This window comes from Chinchilla lanigera, unplaced genomic scaffold (assembly GCF_000276665.1).
Source record: "Chinchilla lanigera isolate Chin_1 unplaced genomic scaffold, ChiLan1.0 scaffold00140, whole genome shotgun sequence".
Taxonomy (NCBI): Eukaryota; Metazoa; Chordata; class Mammalia; order Rodentia; family Chinchillidae; genus Chinchilla; species Chinchilla lanigera.
In genome coordinates, this window is record NW_004955541.1 from 860,366 (window position 1) to 884,247 (window position 23,882).

The window sequence follows — 23,882 nt, forward strand, 5'->3', positions numbered from 1 at the left end:
CCTCAGCACCTGGTCACTTTCATTCATCTGTCTGTCTGTTCATCCACCCATCCACCCATCTGTGTGCAAGATTTTCCTTGGACGCCGGCCATGTGGTGTCGGGCCAGCAGGGTCTGGGGCCAGCAGAGAGCGAATTCAAACCACATTCCATTTGCGATTTCCCAGTAGCCATATTTAAAAAATGAAAAGAAGCCAGGGTCGTGGCATACGCCTGTGATCTCAGCTACTTGGGAGGCTGAGGCAGCGGATCACAAGTTTGAGCCTAACATGGGCAACCTAGCAACTGAGTGAGACCCTGTCTCAAAATAAATAAAGGGCCAGAAATGGAGCTCAGTGCAGAGCACAAGTATAGCATGCACAAGCCCGGGTCTCCTCCCCAGTACCGCAAAGGCTAAACAAATAAACCCAAAAGAAGCAGATGAAATTCACTGCTAGCATCTTTCATTTAACCTGATTTATCCTAAAATTATTGTTATTTGCAGCACTGGAGATTGAACCCAGGGCCTTCAGATTGAGCTATCTCCCAGCCTTCTTTTTAAACATTTTTATTCTAAGACAGCCTCTGGCTATGTTGCTAATTGTTCAGGCTGGGCTCAAGCTTGCAATCTTCCTGCCTTGGCCTCCCAGAATCTTGGGCTCACATGCATGTACCACCACACCTGGCTTCCCTAAAATGATTATTGCCATGTGTCACAACATAAGTTGTGTTTTTTTGGTCTTCTTAAGACAGGGTCTCGCTATGCAGTTCAGGCTGGCCTTCAGCTACTTTGTAGCCCAGGCTGGTCTCAAACTCGCAACAATCCTCCTGCCTCAGCTTCCCGAGTGCTGGGATTATAGGCATGCGGCACCATGCCGGGCTCACATAAAAATTATTAATCAGATAGTTTACATTCCTTTTGTCCTGAGTCTTCAACAGCCTCTGTGTGTTTTACATTCAGATGCATGTCCATTCGGGTCTGTGCTGTTGGCTGCCACCCTGGACAGGCCAGGCCCGGGACCCAGAGCACAGGAGCACCCAGACTCTGACCGAGGGAGCAGGCGCGGGAACAGTGGGAGGGGCAGTTGGGGTGCTGAGTGCTGCGGGGTGCAGGCAGAGGCTGGCCTGTCTGGAACCTCCTTGCTGGCCTGGCCTGCCTGTCCCCACTCTGTCCCTGGTGACCCTGGACGGCGCCTGGCCAACTGCAGAGCTGGAGAGCAGGGGACAAACTAACCACAAGGAGGCCCCATTCCTGCCGCTGCTGGGGACATTGAGAGGGCACGGAAACCAAGGTGCAGCAGCTGGACTCTCTTGCTGCTGTGGGGTGGACGTGGCCGGAAGTGGGCAGAGGGGTGCAGGGGTGCCGCACATGCAGGTGGCCTACAAAATGTCAAAGTCAGGCCTCATGCTTGCCAGAAGGTTGGGCCCTCGGCCTGCTAGCCGATGGCAGGCACATGGCAGCCAGGATGGAAGCGAGCGGCACAGAATGCACAGGGAAACAAAAGCCAGAGCAGGGCGTGGCAGTGCGACGCAGGACCCAGACATCCGAAAAGCACTGGGCTGCGGGCACAGCTCTGAGGACCGCCCGCGGCCGCAGAAGAGGTGCCTGCGCGTGTGGGAAACGGAGGACAAGAGGGTCCCGTCACGGCACGGGCTTTCTTTAAAAACTCAGCAAGTGCGGCCAGGGCCAGCGTGTGGCACGTGCATGGGTGCGTATTAAAATATTTTTCTATACTTGAACTAGGTTGTAGTAAACAATTAAAGTTCCTCGAATGAAAAGCTGAATTAACGAACGCTTGAGAAAGTCCTCCAAGCTTCGTCTTTACATCCAGGAAATGGGTTCAGGACCGATGTCGCCAGGTCCATGTGGCCGAAATGCGGTCCCTTTTCTCGTTGCCATGTCTGCAAATAGAAACCCCTTACCCACAGCCCTGGCCGTGGTTTCCTGAGGCTCACTATGTGCCAGGTGCCAAGGAGCTCACTAGTCACAGGATGTCCAGGCAGGTGCAAATGATTGTCCCCCGGGGCCCTGGGGGGAGGGACGTCGGCCCACACTCCCAGCCGGCCAGCAAGCGGTGGCGCAGGGCCTGTGCTTAGCCAGCGGGCTGAGACTTTGCCTTCTCCCCCACAGAGGCCGCTTAGGGGCTCACTGCCACCCTTTCCTGGCGCAGACCGAGAGTCACTTGCAAAGCCTGCAGGTGCCACGAGGCCCGCCAGCAGCTGTGGCCCGCTGCAGTTGCCCACAGTCAGGGCTGCCCTCTCCCCGACACGGACCAGCCTGTCTGGGGGGTGAAAGTGCCTCCCACCGCTTCTAAGTGTGCACCCCTCGAGCGCCGGCCCCACCACCACACCCCAGCCACAAATACTTTCGACCCGGTGGATGTGCGGCAGGGATCTGTCCTGGGAGCTTGGGCCACGCTGGCCGAGGAGGAAGGGTATTACAGCTCCTAAGAAACACCCGGCGGCTAGAAACTCTCCCGGGCCGGAGCTCTACTCCACCGACAAAAGAATTGTGCAACAAATGACAAGCACCGTCTTCCCTCCGGGCGCCGCCCGCCAGCAGTGAGAAGAAAATGAGCTTTCTTCTCCATGCACCACTTAATTTTAGTATCTCATTTAATTCCGCCCAAAGGGCTCTCTCGGTAGGGTGGGCGTGGATGGGAGTCTGGGCCCACTTTGTTCCAATGCACACTTCTGTGTTTCTCTTATGATAACCCAACAGAAGTCTACGCACGCGACTTCTGCGGGAAGGAAGCGAGGTTGTTTCTCAGCCTCACTAAGAGGTGCTACAGAAAGTGCTTGCCGTGCTGCTGGACCAGAGGTGGGGACCAAGCCCGGGAGCGCCTGAGCCCAGGTTAAGGAGAGGGCCCCTCCCCAGTGCTCGGGGGAGTTACCCTGTGAGCCCCCCAGCCGCTGCCTCCTACCTCTGGGGACTGGAGATCAGTGGCCAGCTGGCATCTCAGGGACTTTGTTCAGGCTGGGGACTGGCCATGGTTCTGTCTTCTGCAAAGCCATCTGGGCTTCAGCTGCTCCCTGTCCCCTCTGGGCCGGCTCTCTCCTGACTCTGCCCATTGGGACTGAACGCCTGGCTTTGCAGAGAAGGGAAATTATCCTTAAGCCTGGGCCAGGAGCTTTCGAGCCAGCGCTAATCCCTGCCTCGTCCCCGCCTGGCCCCAGGTGGGAGGGACAGGCGGCCAGCGGGACTGCGTGCCAAGGGTCACCCCAGACGGGGCGCTCCCTGAGCTCGGGGCGACAGGCCGGCGACCGCCGTGCACTGCAGCATTTACTAGACTGGCTGCGCCGATGACCGTGGAGCCTTTGCTACCTCCAGAGCCCCGGAGGGCCAGTTCCAGGCTCCCTGTGTAAACCAGCTGCCTCCTTGAGACTGTTTCAAGTTCTCTCAAGCCAGGGCAGGGCCTCAGCACGGTGCACCCTCCACCAGGGTCTCTGAGTCCAGGAAGCCCCCACCTTCCTGCAGCCCTTCCAGATTCCTTCCCTACCACCCTGTGTACCAGGGATGGAGCCCGGGGCCTCACGGTGCTGCTCAGCACTCTACCACTTGCTGCACCCCCAGCCCTTTAACTTTCTGAAACAGTCTCACTATGTTGCCCAGGCTGGCCTCAGCACTTGGCATCCTCCCGCTTCAGCCTTCTGAGCAGCTGGGATTAGAGCCATGCACCACCGGCCTCACTGCCTTGCTTAGGTTTCCTTTCTTGGTGCTCAACTATTGCTCCCCTCCGCTTGTTGCTGTTTTTTTGTTTTTGTTTTTTTGAGACAGGGTTTCACAATGTAGTTCAGGCTGGACTTCAACTTGCAGTGATCCTCGTGCCTCAGCCTCCTAAGTGGTGGGATTACAGGTGTGCGCCACCACGCCAGGCTTCCAATTATTGCTTTTCAAATTGAGATAAAACATACATATCATACACGCCTCTGTTTAAAGTGCACGGCACAGTGATTTTTAGTATACGCAGCCATCCTCACATCTACTTCCAGAGCATCTCTATCACACCCCGCCTCTGTCCCTTCACCCCCACCCCCCATGGCCCCGGGGGGCTCCAGATGTGTCTGCTCCAGATGCTCCATGCAGGTGGGTCATGCCCTACATGCATGTCCTTTGTCCCTGTGTCCTTTTGCTCAGCCGCTGGTTCCCAGCCCACCCATGCTGCAGTGGGTGTCAGTGCATCACTGCATTTCTGGGGTGAGTAATATTCCCCTGTGCGGGCAGACCCCATGTTGTTCACCCGCTCGTCCAGTGGTGGACACTGGGTTCCTTCCCCTTCCTGGCGACTGTGAGTACGTTGCTAGGAGTGGTTGATGTTAGGGAAGAGCAGATTTTTGTGTGGACAGATGTTATCATTTTTCCTGGGCTTGTGCCTTGCAGTGGAATTGGGGACCCCAACATTTAATGGGCAGGGAGGTTGAGGAGCAAAGTAGACAAGAAGAAACATCCAGAGAAAAGAGAAACAGAGAACAAAGACAGAGCCCTACCTTGGCTCAGTAGTGTTTGCCCGTCATCCCAGTACTCTGGGAGGCTGAGGCAGGAAGATGGCAAGGATAAGCCCAGTTTGGGCAACTGAACGGCTTGTCTACTCTTGTCTCAAAAAAGGCTGGGAATGTAGCCCAGTGAGCAGGCCTTGGGTTCAATCTCTAGTACCACAAGAAAAGAGTAAGACTTAGACAACGCCCCCCCCAAAAAAGACTTAGAATAAGAGTTAGAAGAGGAGAGGAGGAGGAATGGAAGGAAGGAATAAGGTGACTCCAGGCCAGCGTGCTCAGCAGAAAGGTCAGCTCCCTGGCACTTGGAAGGAGAGCGCTGCAAGGCAGATGCAGGGGAGCGGCAGCCGGCTCCTGTCTTCCCGAGGCCAGGGTAGGGCCTGCTTGGGGACCAGTTTCCCTGTCCTGCATCCTGCACAGGGCCCTGCCCAGCCACCCGGAGCGTCAGTGGAGGTTGCAGCCACACACGTGCGTCCAGCCCTGCTCGGTGTGTCTGGTGTGTCCGACTGTTCGGTGCTGGGCTGAGCCTGGGCCCTGGGTGTGCCAGGCACGTGCTGTACCACGGAGCCCGCCACAGCCCTGCTGGAGGAAGCCTGGGGCCCCTTCCCTGCTCAGCCGGCGTTGTGGAGTGCAGACCCCGCGCGTTGCCTGGGAGGCCGAGCCAGGGTAGCTGGCAGCAGAGCCGGCCTGGGGGCTGCTGCTCTGCCGAGCGCTCAGCCAGCTTGGTGCGGGGGCGGTGGGGCCTCCACTGCCTGGGGCAGGAGCCCGGCTGGCTTGAGAGGAAGGGCTCGGGTGGTTGGCGACGGCAGAGGCCCAGCGTCCCTGAGGGCTGCTGCTGGGGCCCTGAGCTCGGCCTGAGCAGGTTCCCTTAGCGCTCTGCCATCCACGGCCAAGTGCCAGAGGTGCCCAGTTGCTCAGGTGCCCAGCACAAGGGCAGTGACAGCTGGGCCAGCTGTACATCCCTGTCCCAGGAGCCCTGGGTGGCAGCCAGGCCGAGCCCTGGCATAAGGACACCGGCCTGGCGGGGTGTGAGGAAGGCCCATGGCCCATTTCCCCCTTCTGGCTCCCTGGGCCTCTGCCTGCTGGGCGGGGCGAGGGGAGAGCTTGGCCAGTGCCTTATACGTGCTGCTCTGAGAGCGGGTCCCTGGCACACAGAGACTGGCAGACGGGATAGGCCGACGGTCGCCCAGGGGACCTGCCCAGTTGCCAGCCTGTGTGGCTCCTCTGTGACCCTTTAGGACCCTCAGCTGAGCCATTTGGGTGCCAAGAGGCCTGGCCCTGGCCCCAGCTCCCGTGAAAGAGTTCATCTCAGTTCCACACTCAGCCTGTGACCCTTGCTGTCCCCTCCTGTGAGAGGCAGGAAGCCAGGCTCCTGTGGTGCTGGTAGAAGGGCTCGGGGGTCCCCACTCTAGGTGCTGGTAGAAGGGCTCGGGGGTCTCACTCGGACAGACCTGACCCAGGGGACCAGCTGGGCCAGACGGGCAAACAGGGACGTGTGTAGGGACTTGGTCTGGGGTGCTGGTGAGGCCGGGGCAGGGTGGCAAGTGGGTGAACCCGAGGACGTGAGGGAGTTGTCCCTGCCTCTGCTCCTCGGCTCCTCCCACCCACTGTGCTGCTCTGCCCACTTCCTCCCTGGGCCTGGCCACCTCGCCCAGAAGCGGCTGTGCAGTGCGTGCCTGCGTGGCGGGCGCGTCAGGCCACGGTGACAGCCACGCTCCTGCGATTTGGGAGGACGCTGCCCCCAACTCGCCCCCAGCACGGAGATGGTGCTTCCTCAGGCTCGCCTGCAAAGCTCTGCCCAGGCACGGAGCCCCGAGGCCTGCGACCCTGCACCGCTGTGCTCTTGGCGGGCAGAGTCATTAGAAAAGGCCAAGTGTGGCCTGAGCCCCTCGGCAGGGAAGCCTGGCCTCAGGGGACGCCGTGCACGCCAGGGGGCTCCGAGGACAGCTGACCCTGCAGGCGCAGCTCTGAGCCCCGGCTAGAAGAGGAGGAGGCCGGGGTGCAGAGGCCGTGGGTGACCTCCTTTGCTTCTCCTCCCTCTCCCTCCCTTTTTCTCTTCTGTGTGTGGCACTGAGGAGTCAGCCCAGGGCCTCTGCATCCCACCCCAACCCCTTGTTTTTTTGAGACAGGGTCCTCGATAAGTGGCTAAATTGACCAGGCTGGGTTTGAACTTGTGATCCTCTTGCCTCAGCCTCCCGAGTGCTGGGACTATAGGTGTGTGCCACCATGATCCAGTGCTCCAGAGGGAAGTCCCGGCAGGGCTGAGGAGCCCACGGTGGAGTCCTCGGATTGGGGACCTTTGCTTCCTGTGTGCCGGCCCGGTGGGGAGGCCGAGGTCCGGCATCGCCTGTCCGGGGCGCAGGAGGTGGCGTGCAGCGACCCTCAGGCTGCACTCTGACGCCTGGCCCGCCACTCAATTGCTTGGCCTGGGCACAGCGAGATCCTGCTGCCGCGCAGCAGCTTCCCTCCCTCCAAAGACAGCTAGCTCCCAGGTGTCCCTCTGCTCCTCCCTGGTGACGGGAGGTAGCACTCGCGGGCCACCTGGGTAACTTCTTTTACCAAGTGCCTGATGGACTAGGTTGTTTGGCTTTAAAAAAAAATGATTTGTAATTTTTATTTATTTTATTTTTTTGGTATTAGGAACCAAACTCAGGACCTTGCGCTTGCCAGGCAGGCACTGTGCCGCTGAGCTAGATCTCCAGCCTGATTTGTAATTTTTATAAATGTGGCTAGATGAACTGGATAGGAGTCTTTTGCTGGACAGAAGTATTACAAACATCTCCCACACTGCGATTTCCCTTGAGCTTTCTTGTGTTGTTTTTGAGACAGGGTCTCGCTATGTGCCAGGCTGGCCTTGAACTCAGTGCTCCTCCTGCCTCGCTCCCCCGCCCCCAGCGCTACAATTACAGGCATGTGTCACCACGCCTGCCCTCATTGTGTTTTTCATGAACAAAAGCTCTTGATTTTAACATCGCACAGTTTATCACTCCTTTACGTATTCTTGTACTTGAAACCCTTTGCCAAGTCTGAGGTCAGGAAGCCCCCGCTGCCATCTCAGATGTGGATGGAGACTCTGTGAGGTGCTGACTCACAGGCGACTGGGGTTAGAAGGCCTGGCGCCACCAGGCGCTGGGGAACCTGGTGATGCTGGGGACGCTGGAGACGCTGGGGACAGGGACCTCGCACACTGATGGCGCGCGTTCACCAGGGGCCCTCTCCTTACAAGACTGGCAACATCCTAAAAGTGAACACACACACCCGGCAAGTCCACTTCCACACACAGCCCTGGAAGCATCGTGTACATGGGTGCACGGCGTGTGCAAGGCCGTTAACTGCAGCCGGGCACGGTGGCACTTGCCTGTGATCCCAGCTACTCAAGAGGCTGAGGCAGGAGGATGGAAGTTTGGGGCCAGCCTGAGAAACTTCGTGAGGAAATTAATGAAAGGAAAGGAAAGGAAATGGGAAGGGGCTGGGGAGTAGGTCAGTGAGCTTGCCGAGCACGTGCCAGGCACTGAGTTCAATTCTTGTACTGCATTAGGGAGCAAGAAGAACGATAACTGTAGCAATATCGGCAGTGGCCAAAATCCGGAGGTAACCCGCTGTTCACCTTCGCGGGCTGGGCAAAGTGGGGGCAGAAGGCGCGGGCGGGGTGCATTGAAGGCTGCGCTCAGGACAGGCTGGGTCTGCCCCAGGCCGGCGGCGGGCGGGAGCCGCGTGCTGGGTGCTGTCCCTACCTGGCCGGCGCTCTGGGCGTGCTGGCTGCGAGGGTCCGCAGGCTCCACACTCAGGACTCGAAGCCTTTCCCGCAGGTGCCGGGCTTCGGGTCAGGTTTCACAGGAAAGAAACAACGAGCCTCTGCCTCCTTTGTCTGAGAGGGTGAAGCCGAGAACCCAGCACACTGATGGAATGGGAAACTAAGTGTCTAAATAGTGCAGCAATTAGCAATCACATTAAATGAAGTTGCTCCCGATACCTTTCTCTCAACAAAGACTCTTACAATTTTGGAGATGATTATAAGAACATTCAGCAAACTGGAGAATTTCCGATGATTTTGCTTTTTCACTTTACATCTCTTTTTTGATTAAATTTAAAAACCAATAAGACATCCTCTTTGTGACAGACGTAAGCTATTTTCCAGGAAACAGAGATCGATAGGAGTCTCTGGGGCCACGTCCTCCGTACACAGGGGCAGGATGAGGCCCTCGAGGCGCGTGACACTGTGCTACAAAGCTGCCTCTTGGAGTGAAAAGTACACAACACATTCCAGACTAAACTTGCAAAGATAAAAGTGAGGCTGAGGCAGGAGGATTCCAAGTTTGAGGCCAGGCTGGGTAATTTGGCGAGAACTTATACTAAGAAAAAGTAACGACTGGATCTCCTTACAAGCAGGATGCCACGGGAGACAGGAAGACACATGAAACACTGTTTCCCACCACCCCGCTCGGCTCTGCATTGCTCCCTGGGGTGAGACCTGGTCTGTGCGCTCCCAGGCCGACTCCTTCCTTTCCCGCTCACGCTGGTCTCTTGGGAGGGCGAGAGATGGGGGTGTGGGCTGTCAGCTCCTCATGGACTCCGTGCTGAGCCTGTAAGGAGGCGGCGAGCACGCTGGAGCAGGCTGGGGGCAGTGCCGGGCCGGGCGGACCGCGGTCCCTTTCTCCTCCTTGCCGCCCTCTCCCTTGCCCTGGCTGCCCACTGCACGGTGTGTCTGGGCCTGGCTTTCCTGTCGGGAAGGAGAAGGAAGGCACATCAGATAGAGGCAGAGGACATGAAAGTGGCTGCCTTCTCCACTCACTCACCTGTCCAGGGATGGCGTCCTCCCAGCTCAGGGTGGCTGGTGGAATGTTCTAGAATGAACTTTCTGGGGATGGAGCCCTAACCATCAGTGCTAGCACCTGTGTGCCTCCTGCTGCTCTTGAATGTGTCCCTGCAAGGGTGTCATCCCTGCCACTTTCCAGAGGAGACATGAGAGGTAACTTGCCCGGGCGGAACCAGAGTGTGGCGGATCTGGGGCTTGCACCTGAACGAGGATGTGAGAGCCAGTGCCGTGGACTCGCTGCTGGGCCAGCACCTGAGACCAGCACAGGGGCCCTCCAGGAGCGGCAGCACCAGGGCACACAGAGTTGACCCTCCACACCAAGGGCTGGCTCCGAGCAGCACCCAGCTCCTCTCAGTGGAGACAGGGGCGGGAGTAACTCTGGAGTTCTCGGCGCCCTGGAGCAGGCCTGGCACTGGCTTGCCCTGCCGAGCGCCAACCCTCACTACTGTGGGCTCCAGGAGCCACAGGCCTTGCCCTGAGCTTCACAAATATTCTGAACTACCACTCACAACAGGCGTGCTGAGGTGTCTGAGCTTTTCAGTACTGAGCACAGCATGCCGTTCTGCTTGCGATCACACGCGTCCCAGTGAAGGGGACCCCTAGTCCAGGTCCAGTGGAGCTCTGCTGGGGCTTGTCACGCTATACTGACAGCAAAAGACTGAGGAGAACACAGTTCTTGGCTGTCCTGAAGGTGCACTAGGTCTCTTATTCCGGACAAATACCTTCAGATCACTTATCTGATTGCAGCATTTCAGAGACCAGACAGGAAGCGTCTCCCCTGAGAAGTCAGCCCTCCGGGGAAGAAAGGCTCTTGGCCACAAGGAACAGCAGGCTCCATGGCATTCTGCATCCCATCCAAAGATACTGGGAGTGTTTTCAGAAGTCCAAAGTTAATTTTAGGACAAAAGTATTCACGGGGCTGGGGTGCAGCTTAGCAGGATGGCACCTGCCTAGTATACATGAGGCCCTAGGTTCCATCCCAAGCACTGCAAAAAGAGGGAAAAAAAGCTGTTAACCCTTGTTATGGCTTGTGTCTAGATGTCCTCATTGATCATGGGTGGGGTTTGCAGAGGTGGCTGGGTCGAGTGTATGACGCTGGGACTAAGGGTGTATGATTAGTAAATCAGTCCACTGATTGGTTTGGCACCCACCTTGAGCCCAGTAGCCTAGATAGAGTATAAAAGGGGCAGAAAGAAGCTGCAGTTGTCACTTGGACTTGGTTCTTTGCCACTGTGTTGCTTTGCTACTCCTGCCCGCCATGGACTATCTCTCCTCTGCGATGCCCTCTCCCACACCACCCTGCCTTGGAGTCAACCGATTATGGAATAAAACCTCTACAAACTGTGAGCTAAATAAACCTTTCCTCCTTTAACTCTGGGTGTCGGGTATTCTGTCTCAGCAATGAGAGAAATAACTAAGACACCCTGAATTCTGAGATGAGTGGATGCGAAGTCTGACTAACACACCTGAGAGTTGGTAGGGCGACCTAGACACTTCCTGCCCGACTTTTTATTTATAAGTCCAGTGCTTAAGGTGAACTGAGCAGTGAGGGAAAGCCTCAAGGGCTGTCAGTCAGTAAAGCAGAAGTCTATTTTTAGACCCAGTTCTCTTTACTACAATCGCTAGAAATGCACGCAGGGCAGGAGACGCTGTGGTGTCTTTGCTTCTGCAGAGCAGGCGGCAGAAAAGCGCTACGGGGATGCGGCAGACGTAGTGCCACAGAGCCACGTCACCAACACACTCATCTTTTGAAGCAAAAAGAAAAAAAGGAGGTGTGAAAAGCTGAGAAACACAATATGCACAAATAATAGGCTTCCTGAGACATCAGAAAAGCTATTAAAATAAATCAAAGCTAATTAGATGAGGACTTTTTACAGAGGAGGTGTAAAAAACCAGATCTGTGGAAAATTGACTTGAAAAATTGAATTACTTAAGATTTTTAAGTTGTTTGCTGTTGTAAAGCAATCAAATTTCATTAGAATTAGCAATGTCAACTTTCCCTTAGTAAGCACCTTTCTTTGTGTTACGAAGTTGCTGGCTATTTTTGTTTAATAGCCTTAATTCTTACAGGCCACCATGATAAGAAATGGAAAATGAGCAAGTTAAAATTTAATTGGTATATAAAAACAGAAGTTGCACATATTAATGGGGTATGTACTGTCATGTTTAAATCAAGTTAACCGTATCTCCTCGAACACCAACCTTTTTCTGGGTGGGGGGTTCCAGGGTCTCACTACACAGTGCAGGCTGGCTTTGAACGCACGATCCTCTCGCCTCAGCTTTCCAAGCGCTGGGTGTGTGCTGAGCCATTTAGTGTCTTTTTTTTTTTTTTTTTTTTTTCCTTTTTGGTACCGGGAATTGAACTCAGGACCTCGTGCTTGCCAGGCAGGCGCTGTGCCACCGAGCTGTATCCCCGGCCTCGTTTAGCTTCTTTTTATGGTAAAAACTTTTGAAATACTTTCTTCTAGCTCTCTAAAATGTACAGGAAAATGACATTTTTAGATAAACTAGTAATTTGTCCTACTCATCTTTTAATGGATAGAGATAAAAGTCGGGGGCTCTGGGGCAGCTCAGGGCAGAGCCCTTGCCCAGATGGCTGGAGGCCACACCATATAGCTCCAAGTACACTTGGCCACAGGGGCCGCTGCTCAGACTTAAGTTAGTGGAGAGCTTTGTGCTGCGCAGATCTCTGAATCATGCACCCAGCAGTGCTGCTCCTTCCTTTCTCCTGTGAAAGGCAGCGCACACAGTTCAGTGGCTGTGGAAGAGGCCTGTTCTTGGACCCTGGGGAGGAGGAGGCCTGTTCTCAGGCCCTGCACAGGCAGGCTACTATACGGTGAAGCTGGGGAGCCCCGCACAGGGCTTTTGCTATTCTCACAAGGAACACAGGAGTGGGCACGTATGCCCTGTCTACTTTTTCACAAACGTGCACTTCCCTTCTGAGTATTTACAATGCTTCCCTGTGCCAGTCTAAGCCTGACCCAGCCAGTCAGGGAACCAACGTTTAGGCTCAGGCCTAAATCCAACCTGGTGCGTGGCCGGAGCTCCTGGGAAGCAAGGTGCCGGCGAGGACAGGGGTGCGGCAAGACACGCACTGGTGGAGTCCGGCCCTCCCGTGTACAGCCAGCCTCTGTGCACTGGGCCCCCGGTGCTGCTGGCCCTGCTGCCTCAGGCACCAGCTTCTGTCCTTGGAAGGCAGCCTCCCTGCCCGGCTCACATGAGCCCACTGTCTACAAGGAGGGGAAAATGTAGTGGCACCAAAACGTTTCCTTATCAATTTCCTAAAACTGGATAGGGACACTGGGCCAAATGTTCCAGGCATAAAAACCGACACTGCTCTGTGCAGAACGGCGTCTAAGCTTCCGGCTGCTCTTTAGTGAAAGCCTGAGGTCAGAACCACCCGGCTGGCCAGGCAGGGCACTGGAGTCAGGACTGCCGTGGTTACTGCAAACCAAGCCTGGCGCGGTGCGGCCTTCAGGCTGAGCGGCACTGCTCTGTGCTCCTGGCCCGGCCGACACAACAGTGTCGGTTTTGCCCGTAGCAGTGCAGGTTTCTCAGGCAACAGCAGCATCAGCTATTCCCACGGGGCTCAGCCTGCTCCCCACACCCGCGCCCGCTCCCTGAGCACCGCTGGGCACTGTTGGCACCAGCACTCCGAGTCTGCCCTGACTCAGCCAGGATAAACACACACGCACTGCATATAAGATGTGGGCTTTGTTTTTAATAGTTCATAAGCCTTAAAAAGTATCTCTCCAGATTATAAAAGGTTAAAACTTTAATAGGAACAATCTCGGACAAGCAGAGACAGCACTGATTTGGAAGCTGAGAGCAACACACCACTGCACGACAGCCCCACGGTGGCCGTGCGCTTCCTCCTCGGCCCTGCGTGGCAGCACGGCGTGGGTGCCCTGCTCTGCCCCGGCACAGGCCACTGCGGCTCTGCACCAGGCTATGCCGCTCGCACTCCACGGGAAAACAGGCTTCCTCTCCAAGATGTGGCAACGCCCAGGAGTGCCCCAGGGTCCCGCCTAGCACAGGTGCAGGACGGCCTTGTTGATCTCGGGGTTTGTCCAGTCGTTTCGAATGTCGTCCAGGTGGTTGTCGAAATCCACCAGCGTCTCGTAGGACCGGCTGTCCAGCAGTGATGCTGAGATCCTCTGTGCCTCCGGCCAGTCCTCACAGTAGTCACTGCGGGTCAGACACGGACGGGTCAGCCTTTCCCACAGAACAGTGTCCCCCGTGCCCAGAGGCCAGGTGCACACACTGCCCGCTAAAGGTCGGGCAGGGGTAGGAAACGGGCCTGTGCACTCGGCGGTCACGGGCCGCCTGCCAGGGCTTGTGGGAGGCTGCCGCTGGGTGGCTGAGGCACGGCCATCTTGAGCCGAGCCCGGGGAGACCTGCGGCACCGCCCCGGCGGCCCCACCACGTGGAAGCCCCAGCCCCCCCAGGACTCGGGGCGCAAGCGTGGGACGACTCACTGGTGCGGGTCTCGGCACCGCCACCTGTTCTCGTGGTGCTCGTACACGTGGATCGTCGGCGTGCCACAGTCCATGGTGAACTTGGTGTTGTCCACCTAAGCGAGCAGAGGGGCAGGCGTGGACAGGAAGGCGGCAGCTGGCTCTTCCTGCGCTGCACGCCGGCGCGAATGCAGCAGGGGCAGCCTGAGGCGGGGTGCTACGCAGGCTGACGCCAAGCGCATGGAGGTTCTCGGCATCACGCCCCCTCACTCGGAGCGGAGCAGGGCCCCTTCCGCCCTTCTCGGGGCTGTGCGGCAGCACCATTGTTTGGGAGGCACATTCTCCTCAGACAGAGCGAGCCCCAGCCCCAGCCCCAGCCCCAGCGCTTCCCACTCAGCCCGTCTGTCTGCGCCTCAGAATCTGCATTTCTTCTCTTCTTTTTTTGTGGGGGGACAGGGTTTCCCTATACATAGCAAGAACTACAGTTCAGGCTGGCCTTGAACTCACTATATAGTCTGGCTGGCCTCAAATGTGTGGCACTCCTCCTGCCTCAGCCTCCCAAGAGCTGGGATGACAGGCATGCGCCACCACGCTCAGCTGCATCTGCATTTCTGACAGGTTCCCGCATGAGGGCCTGGCTGCTGGCATGGGGACCTGCCGTGAGGACTGACGTCGGGAGTCACCCCATAGCCCTGCACCTGTGACTGCAGTGGTACCCAGACCACAGACCTGATGCCCTCAGGTGTGCAGATGTGAGACAGGGGCAGTGGCTTCCCGAAGACTCATGAGCACAAGCTGTGGCTTACCATGATGAGCACGGTATCGATGAAGCCCTCGGCGATCCTGGAGGCCACCTTCTCCGCGACCTGGTTGGGACTGCAGAGAAGGACCCGTGAGCTCCACCCACTCTAGTTCCTGCCGTTCAACCCCGTCCTGTCCACGAGGCACAGCGCCCACCACCCAGGTTCCTCAGTTGCTCCCAATGGGCCAACCTGGTTCCTGAAGCCCCCCGCCTCTGAACACCGCAGACACACCCGCCTCTCCTCGAGGCTCTGCAGCCGGCCCAGAGGCCACCTCCCTCCTCTCCATCTGACCGTTTATGTCTAGGAGGCTCCTACACGGGGTCTGGGACAGTGGTTTTCTTTGTCTTATTTTCTCTCATAATTAGCGTTTTAGCTTCTAAGGCAGGGACTGAGTTACACATATACTTTAATGGCCAGTGATCCACAACCCTTTCCTTGTAGTCTGAAAGAAGATCAGTATCACTGTATGGAAACAAATTATTTCACCTGATTATTCTATTCCATTTTCAAAACAGAAGATCTGGAATGATATACAGTAAGTCCTGACTTAGGAACGGGTTCTGTTCCTGGAGAACCGTTCCTCAGCCGGACCTGTCCCAATGTCAACAGAGCGAATCTTACGTGGGACACCCGTGACAGCTCCAACGTGGATGTCTGCGGGTCAGGGGCTCGCTGTCTGTACTGCTGGCATGACGTGAGATCAGGCAATGTATAAACCTTAGAAACACCACATTAAAACCTGGACTGCTTAATCCTGGTTTTTTGCTCCGGACTCACAGGACTGGGCAGCAAAGCCTCAGCCCCCATTCTGAACACGCTGTGTGTTATTTCCTGCTGTGTGAGCACAGCTCTGGCACCGGGGCCATGGACATTAACTGTTAAGTCGCTGAGAACTGGAAACCAACCCTACCTGGCTCCAAATCTTATGCTGGGAGACATCGTCAACCCATGATATTTCTAGAACAAGAGGAGGTCTTCAGCCAGGTTTGGCTGAACTGCGGGTGGGGGGTTGGGTAGGGCTTCAGGCAGAAGCCAGTGCATTTATGAACGTAGTGGCCATACAATTTTGAGCTGTGTGGCCTCTGTGAAGTCACTGTCTCTGGCTAGAACATCCTCACCTCTGCACCAGGAGGATCAGGAGGAACCACCCCACAGAGCCCGAGGGGTTCCCCCCAGCATGGTGCATGGAGAGGGGTGCCACGCTCAAGTCCAGGCCACTTGTGGGGTGGGAGAGGTCCTGACACCCCTCCCACCAGCCCCAGCTCACGCTCCCATTCTTCCTGCCCACAGATGGGAAACGTGCAGTGAGGACGCATCAGAGACCACATCAATGGGGCCACCAAGCCTCCTGCGAGGGGCAGCAGAGGAAGCTGGACTTGGGAGAGGGGCAGGGAAATGCCGGGAGGCTGAGTGGTACGGAAATAGTGTCTTGAGTAGGACAATATCCCGCTGAGCCGATAAGGTGAGGCAGAGGAAGAAAGGGTGTAGGCAGGCGCCATGCCTGGAGAGGAGAGGACCAGTGAACTCCCATGGCAGGCCGGGGGCCTAAGGCGTGGGGTTGGGGAGAAAGGTTAAGGAAAGGGAGATGTCTGCACCATGTGACAGTCCAGTCGGAGGCACCTGTCCCAGACAACCTTCTCTCTGTTGTGCAGAAGCAGCGTGCGCTCCTGCCAAGGCCAAAGGCCAGCTCCTCAGCACTCACAGGCAGGTTCAGAAAGCTTTCAGCAACCAGTGCCTTCAGGGCGGCTGCCTGGGCACAGCCTCATTTCCTCGAGAGTTCCCCAGCGTGGGTGCAGCCTCTGCTCCCGTGTATCCCCACCTGTCTTCCCCCAGCGTCTCCCTGGCAACGGTGCCGTCTCCCAGGTCCCCATACCTGCCACTCCTGAGGACCTGGTTCAAGCCCAACCTCCCCAGGGACTCCCAGCCTGCGCCTGGCTCTCTCTGCAGTCCTCTCCCACTGGGCTCAGCCACAGAGGGTGCGGTGGAAGCATCCTGCATTGTGTCACGTGGAACCCGGCCCACCAGGCTGTCCATGGCTGGTCAATCTCTTCTGTGTAACAAGTAACAAAGGCTGCGATGCACAGTCCCAGGCTGGGCTCCTGCTCAGGACGACAAGCAGACTCCGAGTGACCACCGTCATGGAGCAGGCAGAATCGAACAGGTTCTGTGCTGTGCTCGCGGGAGATGACACTTCTGAGCCTCCCAGGAGGTGCTCTGGCGGACGTCACACGAGCCCAGCATCTCACCAGCGGCCTGCCCCTGCAAGGTTCTGGCCTAGACCCAGTCCTCAAGACACAGGACAGGCGTTTCTGAAGTGCTTTTGTGCCTCATCAGTGACGGTCACGCTCGGCCACCAGCGTACTGCATCTAGAAGTGCCTTCACCACGCATGCCCTCCTGTCCACGTGTGAGAGTGGCCTAACTCCAGGGTCCGCTGTGCACCACAGCCCCGGATGCTGGGGGCTGGCGTCTGACAGTGAGGGACCTGCTTGCGTGTTGTATGTACTTTCCAGCTGCCTCTGCTTTCCAGTTGGGTTCAGGCAAAGGCAGGCCCCGGAGAACACCAGAGGGCCTGGAGGAGGTCAGGCGCTGGCCCGTCCAGGGGCTCCCACAGGCTGGCTGCCAGCCGTGTCCTCAGCCGTGGGCACTGCTCCTCTTGAGGTAAACTTTTTTTGGCGTTCTAGGGATGGAACTCAGGGCTTTGGCACTGAGCCACATCCCTGGCCCTATTGAATTTTTTATTTTGAGACAGATCTTGCTCAATTGACCAGGCTGGGCTCAAACTTGTGGCCCTCCTGCCTCAGCTTCCCAGACTGCTGGAACTGCCAGGTGTGACCCCCACGCCTGTGGCTGTGAGGACTTTTTTACCCGGCTCCTTCTGTGTTGGCCCTGGGAGGCTGAGGGACAAGCATGGCAGTGGTCACTAGCGGGGGGCCCTGCACACTGCCCGCAGCTCCCGCGTTAGGAGCAGCCCACTTACTACCTTCACCAACTGCCCTGGTCTGGGTGGGTCTCTGGTCCTCTCCTGGGGCGGAGGTGGAGGCCGACAGGCAAGGCGGTGATCTCTGCAGCTCTGCTCTCGTGTGAGGGCCCCAGCTGGGCAGTCTGGGTGACGGGAGCGGGGAGCCAAGCTGACATCAGGCCTAAGGGCCCCACACCTGGAAACTACTTCACTCAGCCCACGAAGGGCCACGCCCTGCCTTTCTCACCCAGGTGCGGGACTGGAGGGAGTAGACTGGGTGGGACAGAAAGTGAGGCCCCTGACTGCCGCCTTCACTGTAGGAACTCCTCTCAGCAGAACGACAATCCCACACAGAATCTCAGAGTCAGTGTAAATGCCCAGCGTCTCTGTTGCTTACAGTCACCCACACGGCGCCCTCACACACTATCAGCAGCGCGGCGGGGAGGGACATCAATCAGCCTGCACAGGAGGGTCCCCAGCACCTCAGTGACCGGCCTCGCCCGGCGGCCATCCTTCCAGCCCAGGAAGGGTCGCTTCCACGTACCTGGCATCCTTCACTCGTTCATTAGCTTGATAGTAACCGGCAATCACGTAGCTATTATCTTTGCACCATGAGTCAATCTGAAAAAGGAACACAGATTGGGAAGATGAATGCTTTTCCCTTGACTACCGAGGCTCAGTAACCACAGGAGACCCCTCTCCCTCACGCGGGGATGAGGCCTGGTGGCCCCAAATCCACATGCCCTTCCCCCACACCAAAGAGAGTGAACTGGGTGCTCAGAGGAAAAACAGAATCACACAGGCCAGGTAAACCCAGAAGGGACAGGGTCCCCCCTACACAGGTCCCCGTAGGGGCTGGGCGTGGGGTGTGGTGGACTCAACAAAGGGAGCCTCTTGTTGACAGGCTATGAAACCGTGAGGAGTCAGGGAGGGAAGACATCTCACCCAGTCCTCTTATGAGACAGGGCACTGGGCCATTCTAGGGCTGGAGAAACCCTAAGATCACTTAAACCGGTGGTGGTGAAGCTAGGGCACGCGTGCCGCAGTGGGCACGCACAGCCTGTCTGTCGGCAGGTGAGCCAGCAGCTGAACGAACATTCCAGTTTAATTGCAGTGTCGGCACTTTGTGACCAAGAGGTGGGTTTTGGGGTGCAGTTTGGGCACTTGTCTCTGAAAGGTTCACCATCACCGACTTAACCCAACTCTTCAGTTGCACAGCCAGGTAGGGGCGGAGCCAGCATGGGAAGCCCCTCTCCCCTAGCATTCCAGCAACACACCATGGCACGTGCCCTCACACCGGGCCGGGGTGTGCGTGTGTGCGTGTGTGTGTGTGTGTGAACGGGCACAGGCAGGCAGGGTGCAAGCGCACGCGTACTTGATTCCCTACTGCTGTGCTTCAAAAAGGGAGCCTGGAGGCGGACTTCGGAAGTTTTGCTCTGTTTTAATACCACTCTTCTCTCATCAGATTTAGCTTCCTGCAGGTCTAATGCCATTATTAAAAACAACAAAAGGTCATCCTGTTTTGCTATAATGGGACTTTAATACACTGCAATAAATTCTATTTTCATCCTGCAGAAGAGGAGACAAAACTGGTATCTTTTTTTTTTTTTTTGCAGTGAGTTAACTGGTTAAAATGTGTGCAGGGCTGGGGATGTGGCTCAGTGGTAGGGTGTTTTCCCTGCATGTGTGAGGCGCTGGATTTGATCCCCAGCACTGAAAAGGATAAGGAAAACAAGAGTGTGGGCTTAAAACATTTGCTATTGCTTTGTCCTGAATTCTGGTTCAGGCCTCTGTCTTCTTTGTGACTAAAAGCAGACATCGCAAGACGGTCCAAAGGTCCCTGGCTCATGTGAGGACTGGAATAGTTCTGGTCTCCTTCGAGCTCACAAATTACCATATTGGGTCAAAACCAGGGCTCACTGAACAACCGGGCACTCTGGTCTTCCACCCAAAAACTACGGTTATGTGCCCCAAATACTTACAAAGGCTCCATCCTTGTGATTCTGCTGCAAATCACTCCAAAGCTAATGCTACTGTGTTTGTATCGCCTCCTAAGGGAACAGGGTCTAGAAAATTCCTCTTGCTGCTTAGAGCAATTACTTTCACTTTCCTAAACTTATCTCCATTTAGCATCAAAGGGCCCAGCTCTAGTTTGGAGTTTGGCCCTGCTCCCTGAACTCAAGCTGTGTGACCCGCCAGCCCTCTGTGTAGTGCTTCCACTGTGCAGTGAGTGACTGATTCTTTGAGTGCGCTCACCGACTAGGTGACACTGGGACCTGGTAACTTACGACAGCCACTTCAAGGAGGGACCACTCCTCATCCTGACAGCCCACCAGGTGGGGGGCTGTGGGGCCTCCCAGTTTGCTGCTACGCTAAGCAGGGGACCACCAGCTTCATGGAGGACAGCTCCTTCTCTGTCAGCTGCTGATCCCTCCATGACACGGAAGGGCTGGGCCAGGAAAGGACTCCCATTTTGGGGTCAACAGATCGGAGGAGGGTGAAAGCAGGAAAAGGATGCAGAGCAGAGCAGCGCCCTGGAGATGCAGGCGGCAGGGGGCACAGGAGTTAGAGGACAGGCAGGCACACATGGTGGCAGCAGGAAGAGCGCTGGCGGGAGTCAGGGTGAGGAGCCCAGCAGGAGGGGAAGTGGAGCGCAGAGCAGAGCGGGGATCAAGGTGAGGGAAAAGGACACAGAGGGCTTAGGGAAACAGCAGGCTATGCTGGCCTCCCCGCTCCCATTTTATGGGTTTTTGCTATTAGCAATAATTCCTTCACTACCTACGTCAAACGGCTATAAGGATAAATAACAGGCATAAGTACTTAAAAAAACAGAAATGCATGATGTTTTTAAAATGGAAAATTACAATGAAAAGCTTTTCAAAGGAATTGACTATTACCCCTGATGGATTACACAGCAAGTCCTTCCCACTTACCGAGAATAATCCCGACACAAAACTCCCTGACTAAAAAAGAACTGTAAGAATAAGGCCTCGTTTATACAACTGCACGGTTTAGCTGTTTTGTTAAAAATTCATCTTCCACGGAGATATTCTGATAAACCATGGCTCAGAACCTGGAGATTTTGCAGGGCCTTCATGTCATAAAGTCACTTAGCCAAAACCAAATAATATAAACTTAGTATCTTAATTATAATATAAATAAAAATTAGGGAGAGGAAATAACATAAATTTAAATTGCAGAACTGTAATGTAGAACTTTTGGATTGAGTCATATTGTAAATTTCCCATCATCTCGTCTAAATGTTCTTTCATTTGTACTGGGTCACGTACCTGTCCTCCACTGAGGCTGAAACCCAGGGTTTTGGTGACTGTGAGAAAAAGTGTAGGACAACCGGACGAGGGGAGTAACCGCACAAGTCTTGTGCAGACCTCACGTGCTGGCCAGGGGCCTGGACACTGAGGCCTGTGGGGAGCAGTGTGACAGGGCAGGGTGAGCAAGGTCAGAATGGGGCCCCTGGCTCAGCAGAGTCCAGGTCCTCTCTGGCCATCTTCCCTTCTAGGTAAGGGCTGGGACGCACCCCTGGCCTTTGGGGAAAACTCACGTAAAGGTGGATGCTAAATTCTCTCAAGGACTGCACTCATTTCCTGAAATAGAAGCACAACCCTTTAGCTCTGTAAAGGTGAATTAAGAACGATGTAAGGGATCTGGACATCCCAGTAAGGTTCAAGGGTGTCTGGGAGAAGCCCTTAAGAAGCTGGGTGTAGCGGCACATGCTTAATTCCAGCTACTCTGGAGGCTGAAGCAGAAGGACTGCGATATCTCAGCCAGGCTGAGACCAGGCTGACACTGCGAAGACCTTGTCTCAGAACAGAAAGAAAAAGGTCTGGGGATGCAGCTGTGGGTTTGATCTCGTCACCACCCTCTCCAAAAAAGTGAGATTTTCCTTTTTTTCAAGCTGCTGCTCAGCGGCCCCTTCTCCTCCACCTGTCCTGTAAAAGCTGGATTTCGTCAGGCTTCTTGCACCCAAGTGTCCCTAGGTGATCTGATCCACTGTCATGACCTCAAGTAACCAAGAGCTGTGGCTCTCCGTCTACACCTCCTGCCCAGCTATCCTCTAAGCTCCAGGCTCATTTTTCCTTTTACTACGGAAACTTCTTCACTGGTACATCTTAAGCTCAACCTATGCCAAACTCCACATGCGTCACCCTCCCCTGAAAACTGTTTCTCTGTCCACGTTCCCTCAAGGGTGGCACCAGAGTGCTCCTAAGACAAAGCCAACAACCCGGATGTCTTCTCGCTTCCCAGCCCACATCCGCACTGGGCTGTCTGAGGCCTGTGGGCTCTCTCTCCCCTGCTCAGCGTCCACACCAAGTTCAGTTCAGCTGCCTCCCTGCTTCCAGTCTTGAACGAACACCTGACTCAAACTTCCTCTGTGCTGCAGGCTGGTGCCACCCCATAAAGACACACACCTCATCATGCAACTCTCCTGCAGGGCTTCCCTGTCCTCAGGACAGCGCCCCAGCACCTTTGAGTGATCCTCTTAGAGGAGTGTGCCCACTCACTGCCCACCTCTCTCTGCCCCTGCCCACTCGATCCTCTCCCTCATCCCTCTGGCACTGTTTCCTCGTGGTCAGCACGTGTTGGTCTTTGCCCTGAAAGTTCTCCGTCCATGCCACACTCGCTGCCGAGGTCAGCAGGGTGCCTCACCACTTGCGTGTCCCCTTTGATGGCCCTGACTCCCCAAGCCTGGGTAGGCAGACTTTTCTCTCAGATCTCTTGCCACTGTAACCTCACCTGTGGCATTCATCCTTCAGTACTGGGCTTGTCAGTCTGCTGCAAATTCAAGTGCCAGGTACTGTTTGTCACAGCCACAGGGCTCCTCCAGCTCACGCCTGGCACAAAACACATACTTAAGAGACACTGAGTGTAGAACCGCATAATCTTATACAAATGCTAGTGGTGGCAGGACTTGGTGGTGTAAGTGCATAATTCCAGCTGCTTGGGAGGCTGAGGCAGGAGGATGGCATGTTCAAAGCCATCCTGGGCAACTCAGCAAGACCCAGTCTCAAAGTATAAAAAAAGGACTGGGGCTGTAGCTCAACACTCCCTGGGTTCAATTACTATCACTATATCCGGGAAGGGAGTCACTGGTGAATTTTGTTCCTTGCAAGTCAAAGCATCTCAGAGATCCAATTACCCTGCAATCTCCTCAGTAACAGAACAATTAAGAAAGCTGGTTGGAAAGACCTAGATTAAAACATGCACTTGTTCCCCAGAGATGTTTCAGGTCCTGACAGCCCATTTCCTTAGCAACTCAGGAAGGAAAATGGTTGATTTTATAAATACTGTCTACTTGTTTGTTACCTGTCTCCAGCCCAGAAACGCTATTAAGAAATTCACGTCATGACTCAGTTTAACTCTGACAGACACTCAAAGCTGACTCCGTTTAACTCTGACAGACACCCAACAACCTTAGGACAGACTGCCCAAAGGCACGACTTGCTCGCCAAGAATGTACTTGGTGTTTTAATTACGTCAATTAAGAAATGGATTCATTTTACTCGGTGGAAGGCATAAAGGATTACTACCTACACCTTCTGAAACCTTCTCGCACGAATCAGCTAGTACTTTTCAGCACTACAGTTTATTCTTACATGGAAAATAAGCAGCACCTCTACTCTGGTGGGCAGGTTTGAGGCTGCAAGTTACTTCCCCGTAAAGTTTTATTAACAGCGGAATTATTACATGCCCCAATTCACTGGTCCCCACAACTAAAAAGCGAACCGCCTAAAATCCAACTACCACCCAGTTTCTTTAGCTTTTAGAACCACAGAGGGACTCGAGATCAGTTCCAACCGTTCCAGGGAGCAGGCAAGTTCTTCTTGCACACAGCTCGGGCACCGGCGAGCGGAGAAAACCCGATACCCGACGCTGCCTTTAGAAGCGGCCGCCGCCAGAAGCCCCCGCGCCGCACCTGCGCCAGGCGAGGACGCGCTGTGCGAGGGGCCACGCGGACGCCCCCGGCCCAACACCCCGCCGCCGGCCAGGTAACGACGGCTCGACTCGTCCAGGGCGGTCGGCGCGTGCGGGGACGGGTCCGCACGCCGCTCGCGCTTACCAGGGTGAGGGCCACCTCCAGCATGGGCGCCAGGGCCAGCGTGCCGTGGAACAGGGGGATGCAGTCCACGAAGAGCGTGTGCGGCGCGCCCGGGCCGCCGAGCGGCAGGTGGTCCTTGCGCGGCTTCTGCTTCTCGGCCACGAGCAGCCCGTTGACGGCGCAGTGCGGATACTTGGCGCCGTGCAGCAGCATCTTGCAGTAGGCCTGGGTGGTCAGCTTCACCCCGGGCATGCTGAGCCCGGCGGGCCCCGGAGGCCCCGGCCGCGCGGCGGAGGCCTGGACGCCCGCCCTCCCC

The 23,882-nt window shown here is 55.9% G+C and overlaps 1 protein-coding gene and 1 long non-coding RNA gene across 3 annotated transcripts; both read right to left on the reverse strand.

The window, feature by feature from the left end:
• Positions 1-12,988: 12,988 nt before the first annotated feature.
• Positions 12,989-23,882, reverse strand: Emc8 (ER membrane protein complex subunit 8; the record flags this gene model as incomplete). Of its 2 annotated transcripts, XM_013507992.1 has the most annotated exon segments (6): positions 12,989-13,475; positions 13,766-13,860; positions 14,551-14,620; positions 17,530-17,651; positions 18,053-18,129; positions 23,588-23,882. In XM_013507992.1, coding segments are annotated over 6 exon segments (834 nt in total). In that variant the 3' UTR covers positions 12,989-13,236.
• Positions 18,143-23,569, reverse strand: LOC102019734. The gene is made up of 4 exons (XR_264831.2): positions 23,326-23,569; positions 22,264-22,361; positions 21,071-21,113; positions 18,143-20,931 (listed from the first exon to the last, which is right to left on the reverse strand). It is a non-coding gene; the product is annotated as an uncharacterized LOC102019734 (long non-coding RNA).